The following is a 12,267-nucleotide window of genomic DNA, read 5'->3' as shown; positions in this document are numbered from 1 at the left end:
ATGTGATCAGAGAAAACTGGATGGGAGGAGAAAGAAGGCCCTGAGTTCAAATCTACCTAGATTTGTTACTCTGAGCAAGTCACTTAAATTATATCTGCCTCATTTTAACCTATAAAATTGGGATAATAATCTCACTGTCCTCCTGGCATTGTTATGAGGATCAAATGAGATAATATTTGTGAAATGTTTCACAAACTTTAAAGCACTCTCTATATGTGAGTTCTTACTTGGGTCTCAAAAAACTCTACCTTTTCTTTGCAGGCAAAATACAAGCTGAGATTGACCGGGTGGTTGGCCAGTCAAGGCAGCCCACCATGGCTGATAAGGAGAATATGCCCTACACTAATGCAGCCATTCATGAAGTTCAGAGAATGGGTAATATTATTCCTTTCAATGTGCCCAGGGTGGCCACGGTTGATACTACAGTGGCAGGATACTACGTGCCAAAGGTAAATGGCTTTTCTCCCATGAACCTGAAGGGGCTTCATGGCTTCCATCTGCCCTGGGGGAAAGGGTAGAAGAAGGTGAAACAAAAAGCACAGACTGTAGAACAAAGGATCTTGGCCAAGGGCCCATGACCTTGGGCTTTAAAATATATATATTTTGGGGGCAGCTAGGTGGTGCAGTGGATAACACACCATGCCTGGAGTAGGGAGGACCTGAGTTCAAATCCAACCTCTGATACATAACCCTTACTAACTGTGTGACCCTCGGCAAGTCAGTTAACCCCAATTCCCTCACCAAAAAAAAAAAGCGAAGAAACATTGTCCTAGAATCTTAAAATAGTTTATTCTTACAGTTGGATGAGAAAAAAACCACTCCATTTGGAGGCAGAGGGACTAGGTTTCAAGCCTAGTTTCAATCCTGTGTTTAAATTCCTTATGTCCACTTGGCTTCCCCATGTGTGACATCCCTCTGAGTGACAGATCAGTGGGCCTCAGCTTATTCATTTGAAATATAAGAGGGTTTGCGTAGATGATCATAAAATCTCCTTCCAACTGTTCTGGACTCTAGAGTCATATGAGCATAATGGGTGTAGTGTGGACCTTCCCCAATTTCTTCTGCCAAAACAAATCACATTTAGTCAGACAGCAATGGTTCCTCAGTCGCAGTGGGTAAAGAGACTCAGACAGACACCAAGCACAGAATTCTGAAGGAGTTATTTGCATCCCCCATCCCCTGGAGTGCACTCCTGGGACCTGGCCAGGACAGCTGAATCAACACCCTTTCCTGGGTGTTTACCACCTAATTAATAAGTAGGCATTGGGTAGGATGTGGTCTTGGATGGGGCAGAGGCCACATGGAAGACAAGTCACCCATTGCTGTTGGGCACCATGCTTGCCCCCAAATGGGAGTTTAGAATAAGACAGTTTGGGTCCGTCTCCCCTTTCTGATGCTACCTGGAGGATCTTGAGTCGGTCTACCTTTCCACGTCTTAGTTTACTCATCTGTAAAATGAGAGGGAAGGACCAAATGACCTTTTCAATTTCTTCCATTCCTAAATTTATGACTCTTTAGGGCCAGAGTTCTTAACTTCGGGTCCATGAACTCAATATTTTATTTAGTTTTGTTTAGATCATGATGGTAGAATTTGTAAATACTCCATTTCTTTTGTAATCCTCTTTGTTTTATTGGATTAATTTTAAAACATGATTCTGAGAAGGGGTCCAAAGACTCTGTCAGCCTTCCAAAGGGGTCTATGACTACAAACGGTTTGGGAGCCCTTCTCTAAGATGTCTTGAGTTCTACAAAGGGCTTGGCTAGTAATGAGCTGTGTGACCTTGGCTGCTCTGCCCCTCCTGACCCTCAATTCCCTCTTCTGTAAAATGAGAGTGTGGGCCAGTTCTCTTCTGCCTCAAAGTTCCTTGGACTCAGTTCTTTTCTCTTGTTCCCAGGGCACCATGATGATGACCAACTTGACTGCCTTGCACAGGGACCCCAACGAGTGGGCTACCCCAGAAACCTTCAACCCAGAACATTTTCTTGAGAACGGTCAGTTTAAGAAGAGAGAGTCCTTTCTGCCTTTCTCAACAGGTGAGCCACAATCAGTACGAAGGGGGCCCTAGGCCAGTGAGCACCAATCTTTTTAACATTAAGAAACTTTGCAGAATCTAATTCTTGAAACCAACAATCACACAGTGGTGCATATACTAGTCATATTCATTGATTGGGAAAATACATCGCAACAAAATTTAAAATAGTAGACGTTTACATAACTTTATAAATTCTACAAAACAGATAACATCCCTTTGGAGTTTCACATCACCCCATGAGGTAGGTAGTATCACTGTCTATTTTACATATGAAGAAACTAAAATTCAGGGAGGTTAAGTGATCTGCCCATAGTTACACAGTTTTGAAGTGTCACAGACAAAATCACCCCCAGGTCCCTGCACTCTGTCCACTACGCTTCCTGGATGCCAAGGTGGGATGGACTCAGCAAATCTCTTGAGTGCATTTGTATTTTATTCACCACAAGAGCACCTGCAACCATGTGAAAACAATACCTCTAGCTACTGTGCAAAAGGCATGGCCATCCTGACAGTGAGGGCTGGTTTGCACTTTTAGAGAACAGCAATGTGGTTGAAGTGAGGAAAGTTTCATCCTCAGGTCCAGTTTTGCCTGATGGTTTTACAGACCCTTTTCTAGGACCCCAGAATTCCCCCAGAAGTACCCACCACCCACAAACTCTGGCACTCTCCCCTTGGATATCCTTGAGAGACCTTACTTAAACATCCTGGGCCTCAGTTTCCTCATCTATCAAATGAAGGGATTGAACTAGATGACCAATAAGGTTCCTTCCAGCTCTGAAGCCATGTCCCAAAAATCCCAGGAATTCAAAGCCAGATGATCTGAGTTTTAGTTATGCCTCTTCTTAGTTGTATGACTTGCAGGGACTTAGATCCTCTCTGGGCTTGTTTCTTTCATCTCTAACAAGTGAGGGGATTGGGGTAGGGGGCCTGGAAGGTCCCCTACTCTCTCAAATCTGTGATATTCTGATCCTAAGTAAATACAAAGATTTTCAGTAAGGAGAAAGCCCTTACAACTGGAAGCAGTCTCTGAGCTGAACTTGGAATGAAGTTGGGGGTTCTAAAGGGCAGGAGGAGGAGAAGGTGCCAACTGATCTGGGGCAGAAGCCCATGCTGTGCAAGGGGATGGAGGTAGGAACAACAAGGTCCTACCAAGCTGGGTAGCCTCATTCGTCCTCCTTGGAGGTGGCATGCTCACTTGTCGAGCATATCATTTGGGGGTGTCCTTCCTTCAGGGGCTGTACTGGATGACTTCTGAGGCATCAAGTCCTGTTTATTTCCTTCACTTACAAACTTACATTCACAAAAATTTATTTTAAAAAATTATCAAAACATCAAATGTATACAAAAATTAATAAATTGAAGTGAACAAATTTCATTTATTTTAATAAATTTCAAATTTTAAAATAGATCTTATTTTAAATTATTAAAATATATTAAATCTTTATTATAATTAATAGATAGGTAATTTATATTATGCTTTACAGTTTCCAAAGTGTTATCATCCCTATGGGGCCTATTTCTCATCATCTCTCACCTGGACCCCTGAAAGAGGCTCCCACATGATCTCCTTGTTTCACATCACTCCCCAAACCAATCCGTCCTCCACCCAGCTGCCACAATGAATTTCCTAAAGTGTAGGTCTGCCCATATTACGCCCTGACCTCCCCCCTGCTCAACAAGCTCCTAGGCCTCCCTATTGCCTATAGGATCAAATATGAACTGCCCTGAGATTGACTGCTCCTTGTAACCTGGTCCCATCTTGCCTTTCCTCTCCACCATCTACTCCTGGGGGCTATTCTGTGCACACCATCCTTATCTCTTGACTCCATGCCTTGGCACTGACTGTCCCCCGGGCCTGGAATGCCTCCCTCCTCATTTTCACATGTCGGGATCTCTGGCTTCCTTCAAGATCCAGGTCCAATGCCACTTCCTCCAGGACACCCTTCCTGCTCCCTCTTCTCTGTGTGTATCTCATATGTACCTATTTATGAGTATGGTATCCTCTTTCTAATTAGAATGTAAGCTCCTTGAGGGCCAGAACCATTTCTGCTTCTTCGTTTTATCTCCAACACTTCTCTTAGTGCCTAGCATATAGTAAGTGCTTAATAGTAATTTAGGCAGCTAGGTGATACAATGAATAGAGTACTGGGCTTGGAATCAGGGAGACACGAGTTTAAATTCAGCCTCAGACACTTATTAGCTGGGCAAATCATTTAACCACTGGTTGCTTCAATTTCCTCATCTCTAGAATGGGGATAATGATAGCCCCTACGTTCCAGAGTTGTTTTGTGGGTTAAATCAAAAAATATTTTTAAAGGCTTTGCCCACTTTAAAGCACTTCATAAGTGTGAGCCATTATTATTATTAAAGGTTTGTTCAATGAATTAATTAGCTCATGGCTTACCTGGATGCGATGATGCTTGTGCTAGAGTACTTTGTAAACCTGAAATCACTAGAGATTTTGGAAGATTTTGTGTCTATTATCTAAAGGGGGAGGGAAGGACATAATGATATCACTTAACTTCCCTGAGACTCAGTTTCCAAATCTGTAAATTGAGAGAGCTGGACCAGAAGGCTTTCTGAGGTCCCTTTGAGCTCTCACTCTCTGATCCTCCTGGCTCCAATGCCTGCCCTCTGTCCATTTGGATATGAGTCTACATTATGTCTTTTCTTCCATACGCCAAGTGGAAAGTGGAAAGAGAGATGCTGCTTGCCTGAAATTTCTCAGAGAAACACTAACAGGCTGGAACCTCAGGGGTGTTGAAAAGTCACAGGATCATTCAGTTAACCCTTCAGTTGTTTCCATGACACCAGACAGCTGGTTCGGCCAGCTCTTATCACAACACTGAGGGGGTTGGCACACTGACTTAGTCTCCTGATGCCCAGACTGCCACCTTCTCCCATCAGAAATGATGTGAGCTTCATGAGAGAAAGGAGAGAGGACAGCTCCTTCATGCCTTTGGGAAAGGTGACCAGGTGTTCACTTAGCATCCAGACATAATCAAGGCTGGTTGCAGAGCTAATGGAGTCTGTTCACTTCTGTCTCCTTCTTCCTAAGCCTCCTCTTTCAGGAGAGTGGATAGCTTCCAGTCAAGCTGGTTCTGAGAAAATGGACCCACTGCCCATCATAGTCTTTCCTCCTTGGTAGGACCTGCCAGAGACAGGTCAGAACTTTCTCTTCATTCTCAAGTCTTAGAGAGTGGCTTCAAGCCCCGAGTGCTTGTGACTGGCCTGACATCACCCAGCTAGTGAGTGTCAGAGGCAAGACCCAAGCTGGGTTTTCTGAATCCGGGATCAGAGGTTTTTTCCATGATGGTGGTGAGAGCAGATCAAGACTGTGAGGATAACAAAGGCCTGACGTGCATTATCCCATTCAGCCTTCACAACACCCCAGTGAGGCACATACTGATATTGTTTGCATGTGACAGATAATAACAATATTAATCATAATTGTGGTCATAGTAGTAGTAGTAGTAGTACTAATAGTAATAGTAGTAGTATTACTAATAGCAATAGTAATAGTAGCAGTATTACTAATACTAATAGTAATAGTAGTAGTATTACTAATAGTAATAGTAATAGTAGTACTACTACTAGTAGTAGCAAAAACTGGTATTTATATAGTCTTTTAAAGCCTTTTATATCTGTATATTGTAAGCTAGGTGCTATTATTATCCACATTTTACACATGAGGAAACTGAGGCTGAGAACAGTTAAGTAACTTGCCCAGGGTCACACAGCTTCTAAGTGTCAGGGGTAGGATTTAGACTGAGTTCTTCCTGACCCCAGTTCCTACACTTTCTCCAATGCACCTGCCTGGTTTAAATTCAAAGAATGGCCCTGTTTGTCCTGAAGCTACACAGAAGCAGGATCTTAGATCCAGACCTAGAAGGGCCCTTGGAGGCCACATCATTCAGCTCTATCATTTCACAGATGAGGAAAGTTGGGCCCACCCAGGTTAAGTGACTTGTCCAAAGCCACCCTGCTGAGGGGCATCCAAGGTGGGATCTGAACTCAGGTCCTCTGGCGACAGATGCAGTCTTTCACCTGTAGGAAGTCTCTGAGGTTGGCAGTAGCATGGCACGGTAGATGTGGTGTCTGAAGCAAGGAAGATGGGCTCAAATGCCATCTCTGACTGTTATTAGCACTGTGGCTGTGGACAAGTCACTGAATAGCCTTAGTGCCCATCCCAGTGCTAGGATTCAGACCAGGACCTGGAGACCCCAACCCTGACCCACTGCCAGTGCTGAGCATTAGTGGATTTGCTCCTTTCTCATCTCCTTGCCTTTCAGGAAAGAGGGTCTGCCTGGGAGAACTGTTGGCTCGGACTGAGCTCTTCCTTTTCTTCACTTGCCTGCTCCAGAAATTCACGTTCCAGCCTCCCCCAAACACCCAGCTGAGCCAGGACTTCAGATATGGCTTAACCCTCTCTCCCGTCTCCTACAAAATCTGTGCCCTTCCTCGAGCGATGTAGGCCAAACTAGGCCTGTAGGGTGGTCTTCCAAGGGAAGGAGGGAAGGACATGGAACCATTCTCATCCTCCAAGGTCACCCACCCTGCCCTTTGCTGTTTGAGTGGAAAGGGAGAGAAATCAAGGAAAAGAGAGAGACAAAAGGAGGTGGCCCAATTTGAAGCTTCCTGCACTGAAAAAGGAGAGGCATTAACTCCATCCAAAGGAAAGCACAAGGATTCCTTGCTGGGCTTGGAGTCCAAGGACCTGGGTTCAAATCCCAGCCCCGCCAATTACTACCTGGGTGACCTTGAGCAAGTCACTTGATTCCACATCTAAAACGAGGAAGAGGAAGATCTCTAAGGTCCCCTCCAGTTCTAAATATAAAATCTTGTGATGCTATGAACAGAGAATCAATGATTTTTCTCTGCTGCCTCAATCAGTTGGGCCAATTTTTTTTTTTGGTTTGGTTAATTATCTGTTTCTCTCGTGCTCTTATAAATCATACAGTAGATGTGATTTTAGGAGAGAGTTCAGAGAGTTTACATGAGTTACAGGAGGAATTAACAGGTTAAAGAGGATGATCCTTAGAGATTCTTATAGACTGTAAGCTCCTTGTGTGCAGAGACTGTTTTCTTTGTTTTTGGATCTACAGCATCCAACCCGGTACCTGGCATGGAGAAAGAACCCAATAAATATTGAGGATTGTTTTGTCTCTAAACCACTCATTTTCATATTCATATTTTCCTTTGACTTTCACAGTGTGAAACATTAATCCATCAGCTAATGAGTTGGGTTCCTTATTCCTACTAAAAGTCTTGTTATAGATGATAAATCATAATTACTCCATAATTAATTGCATTCACATACAGCTAGGAATGACCACACATTGAGTATTGCTAACCTGTTAAAATTCCTGTAAAGGTTCCCTATTCTTTTCAGAGATACTTACACAATGTAGCTTTCCATGCTGATACTGGAAACTCTTAGAATACCCCAGCCAATCAGAAAATGCAAATGCCCACGTGAACCAAAGTGATCAATGTTCCTCATTTATTGTTCATGCTCCTCTTTCTAATGTTCCTCCATTATACCTATAAAAATGCTCTGTGAGTTCACAATGAGGTCCTTGTACCAAATGAGGTGGTTTCAGACCCATTTTATTGGCAAATTGCTACCATCGTTAATAAACCAATCATGCTTGGAACTCATTTGCTTCAGTTTCTATTACTTGCAGATTTTAATCTGACAATAGCAACTCTAAGATGAGTTGGAGTAGGACCAGTTTATTGATGGGGAAATGAAAAGGAGTTTGCTAAGTCAAAGTCGGAAAATTAAAAAAAAATGTCTGTCAGTCTTTAGAGGTAGAACCAACAATCCCAGTCCAAAGTGACTTCATATTTCTCTGAATACCTTTTCAGTTAACTTCAGTTCAGTGAATTGAGTTCAATTCTACAGGCACTGATTACGCACCTACTATGTGAGAACTGCTGGAGATAAAGCATCAAAATCAGAAATGGAAAACAGTCCATGGTGTTAGTTGTCTGTATCACTCTCTAGACAGTAGTCTACAAAGTGAGGTATGTGTCTCCCGAGGGCTTCCCACATGATCATTTGGAACATGGAAAGAAGATATTGAGACTCCCATCCATCTTTGTTTTTACTTAAATTTTCCAAACAAATTAAGTTTTCCAATATTTAATATATGAATTGAGTCTGAGAGGTAAAACCTCTTCCCTTGGTATTTAGAGATGAGCTTAGAGATGCTTGGAGATGAGCTGAATCACAACATAGAGAGACTTAAGCTATCACAGGTTCATCTGCTTTCAGTATTATTCATTTCCTCATCAAGTCAAGCATTTATTAAGCACCTACTATGTGTATTAGCAGTTACTACTGTGCGAAGTGCCATTAAGGATTCCCCAGAACTTGTCTTTTTGAGTTGCCATATTTTCTAGTAACACTGGACGCAGAGTATGCAAGAGGCCCTGAATGTGTCAAGGATGAAGCCCCCTGAGCTGACATAATTTGCTGTTTGTATCTAGAGGTGAACGCCCTGTGGGTCCTTGGGAGTCAAGACAGGTGCCAGTCAGTCTGCACTAGGCTGAGAAAGTGCTTGTGTAGCTGGGACCCTTGCAGATAAACAGACCAGCACATCTTCATGGTCTAGCCATTCCCAAGGGAAAGGAGTGCTGCTTTTGCCATTGCCTTGTTCCTCCCTTTTGGGAGGGGCCTTGTCATTTCCACACCTTTACTGAACCTTTTCTCCTGTGCCATGCCTCTTCAGGTGGAGATTTTTGTTTCCTTCTCTTGTCTTTGTTATACTGTCATAAATATGCAAACTTCTGTATGAATTGTAAATTCTTTGGGTTTTACATGCATGGTCATTTCTCTTGTAATAAATCTAGTTGAAGTGCAACGTTTCACGGACTTATGATATTGCTTTTAGTAAATGGTGGCAGTAGTGGGATATAATGAAAGTGACTCACCAGAGGCTTCAGATTTAGTGCTAGGTACCAGCATGTTTTTGTTGCTGTTGTTACTGCTTCTTTGTTTGTTTTTTTAATGGTGCCTCACCTGTATCAGATCTCTGGTTTGGGGAGTCTCACTTTTCCACTCATATCTCAGACTCCCCTGTGTTTCAGTTGAGTGCCCTATTACAAGAGAAATTAGGTTGTCTGCAGCTGAAGGGAGACAGGTAAGGTTTGGTTTGTTTTGTTTTATTTTTTAAGGATATCCCAGGTGAAGCAGATTTGAAAGTCTGATCTGTATAATTGGGCTGGATGATGATAATGGTTATCCTAGCTAGGACAAGATTAGGTTTGGTTGTCACAAGCTGAAAGTCTCTGACAAAGAGAGCCATAGGAAGGGCTCTTTTTCCGGGGTTGTCTGGCCTGAGGGGTAGCCAAAGAGGGCTAGGTTTTGGGACCCTGTGTCTGGAGGTGGCCAGCAGAAGTGTAGTGGAAGGACGCTCAATAAAATCAAGTGCTCTGGTTCTTGTGGGTATCTGATTGATAAAATTATGTATATTGAATATAAAATTTTAGGTTCTTTTTTTTTAACTATTATTTGTTTCTCTCTGTGTGAGTGTTCCCATGGGTACTAAGGTATCCAAAGATGGCTTTGTCACCCCCAAGGGGACTGCCATGGGTCACATGCTATAGCTATATGGCCCTGAATTGGCAGAAAGGTCAAATATACAAAATTCTAAACCTAGGCTAGCAAAGGATTTTTAGCACTCCTGAGAGGGCTTTCAAACACCTATTGCCCCTTATTATTTAAGGGAAAAGACCTAAATACTTTAGAGGGTAGATAATAAAGGGGATGTATATTTATGCACGTGCTGGTGTGGCTGACATAATATAACTTTTTGGTCCACCATTCAAGAGAAATGCCACAGACTACTCAGAGGGAATGTGATCCTGAATTGTACCAGTGGAGGTCTGTATCTGGGAAAAAGTCAAGAGGACAACCTTGGCATAACCTAAGATAGCATCCTTCTGGCTTAGTTTCCCCATTGTACATATACACAATGTATAAAATATATACAGCAATATGTATATGTGTGTGTGTGTATTTTGAATAGGGATGTTTCCCACCTGGCTATTCCTGAGTCTGGCAATGAGGTGGAATTGTGACCGCATGATTTGTTTTCAGCTGTGACACTTACCCAAAGTCAAACAGAGCTAAGGATGCTTTATGTGTTGAGTCATCAAGGACGAGTTTGATATTGTTATAATCAATTCCCTGCTTTTGCCTTTTATAGCAAATTTCTATAATTAAAGCAAGTGGTCAGAATAAGATATGAGCACAATGCAAGTATGTAAGATCTTACTGTTTTCAGTCTAAATGTGTAGTCATTTCATATCCTAAACAACTTAGTAAATTAGTACTTGGGTTTGTCATCTGCTTGCTAATGCTGACATAGTCATGTATAAGATTAAATTCCTGAAATAGCTCATTCTTTCTGAATGATTGGACCAAGTAAAAGAAGTTTGTGGAAAAAAAAACAGATTAAAACACAATATTAAATCATTATTCACTAGACTAAGGATGGGGTACAAAATGCATATGTGTAAGATCTGAGCTACTCAGCATAAAATTATAATCCTTTCTATATCCTAAACAATTTAGTAAATGGGCCTAGTCATCTGCCTGTTGTGCTCTCTCTCTCTCTCTCTCTCTCTCTCTCTCTCTCTCTCTATATATATATATATACATACATGGAATACTTGTGTTACACCAATGGAAAAGTCCATTTTTATTTCAATTTATTATTTAATGTGGAAATAAGATCTGACCATAATGCATGTCCTGTGGTACAAGTCTGTTATAATTAACTTATTTGATATGCACTATTTTGAAATTGATTACTTAAGTCCCATCTTTTGCTATAATTAAAGTTAACTTGGTATCTTTAATGTAACAATTTACATTAAAATAAAATAATAAATAAAATAAAAAATAAAATCATAGGTCATCTTCTTATAAAAAAGTGTTCTATAACCTATGTTTTTATTTGAGGATTAAAATCCTTATCTGTCACTGCTCCTCATGGGGGTAGAGGGAGAAGGGTATAATTGAATAATTTAATTGAATCAGAATTAAAATTAAGTAGTATTTAAATTTAGAATTCTAAAATAATAATTGGTAAAAATTGTAAAGTAATAAAAATAGTAAAAATTTTGAGGAAACAAGAAGATTGAATAAATATATATAATTTGAAAAATTTTAAGAGTTCTTGCCTTCTGAGGTATTTAAAATGTTGAGTTTGTATTTGGATATCTTACATATATTAATGTAACAGCAGGTCTTTGGGTTGTTGTTAACCATGTTTATGTCAGGCAAAGAGTTCAGATAAAGGGAGAAACAGCAGGGGGTATTTGTAACCTAAATCCTCTGAAGTTTCAGGTGAACTAAGGGCTCCAAATTAGATGTCCACTTACAGCTCTATTGTTAGTAAGGTCAGAACTATAAGGTTTGAGCTGTTTTTCACAACATGAACTAGTTATTAAAGAAGTAAATTTTGAAAGTTTGTGCAAATCTGTATTGAGATCTGTTTTGTAAGAGATTCTAGCAGGAACATCTGAGGATCCTCTTCAAGAAACCTGGAAGCAGAATGGAAAATCCAATGTCCAAATCCAACAAGATGGCACAGTGCATAGAGCTCCAGTCTCGGAGTCAAGGAGACCTGAATACAAATTCTGAATCAGATTTTATTTATCTATTTATTTTTCTTTTTTGTGAGGTGATCTGGATTAAGTGACTTGCCCAGAGTCACACAGCTAGTAAGTGTTAAGTGTCTGAGGCTGGATTTGAACTCGGGTGCTCCTGATTCCAAGGCCAGAGTTCTATTCACTGCACCACCAAGCCGCCCCTTGAATCAGATTCTTGCTATCTGCATGACCCTAGGAAAGTCACTTAACCTCCATTTGTCTCAGTTTCCTCATTTGTGAAATGGAGATAACGATAGCACTTACCTCCCAGGGATGTTGTAAGGATCAAAGGAGACAAAATAGATGAAGTGCTTTAAAACCTTAAAGCGCTATTTTGTTATAAACACTTATTTAAAACACTTCCTCTTAGAACCATGTTACTCTACCTCTCTTTGGGTGGTTCAGTCTCTTAGAACCTTCCGATTTGGAACTCAATGATTGTAGTATGCTCTCTCGCCCTTCCTGTAGGGCTTTTTCTATTGAGATTAAGCTAAAGCTATTAACTAAGCCCAAGCTGTGTCCTGGGAGGATGTGGTCTTGTTTTTTTAGCAGTTTCATGGATAGGAGC

At 41.2% G+C, this 12,267-nt stretch overlaps 1 protein-coding gene across 1 annotated transcript in view; it reads left to right on the top strand.

Moving 5' to 3' along the window:
• LOC114036314 (cytochrome P450 2J2-like) overlaps positions 1–7,690 on the top strand; it is a 36,234-nt gene extending 28,544 nt beyond the window's left edge. Inside the window, exons 7-9 of the mRNA XM_027852772.1 lie at positions 262–449; positions 1,896–2,034; positions 6,326–7,690. Of these exons, the coding sequence (XP_027708573.1) occupies positions 262–449; positions 1,896–2,034; positions 6,326–6,507 (509 nt within the window). The 3' untranslated portion in view covers positions 6,508–7,690. The remainder of the gene's footprint in view (positions 1–261; positions 450–1,895; positions 2,035–6,325) is intronic.
• Positions 7,691–12,267: the final 4,577 nt, after the last annotated feature.

This window comes from Vombatus ursinus, unplaced genomic scaffold (assembly GCF_900497805.2).
Source record: "Vombatus ursinus unplaced genomic scaffold, bare-nosed wombat genome assembly UNPS02009824.1, whole genome shotgun sequence".
Classification (NCBI taxonomy): Eukaryota; Metazoa; Chordata; class Mammalia; order Diprotodontia; family Vombatidae; genus Vombatus; species Vombatus ursinus.
The sequence above is the reverse complement of the archived record's forward strand: the minus strand, read 5'-3'. Positions and strand labels throughout refer to the sequence as shown.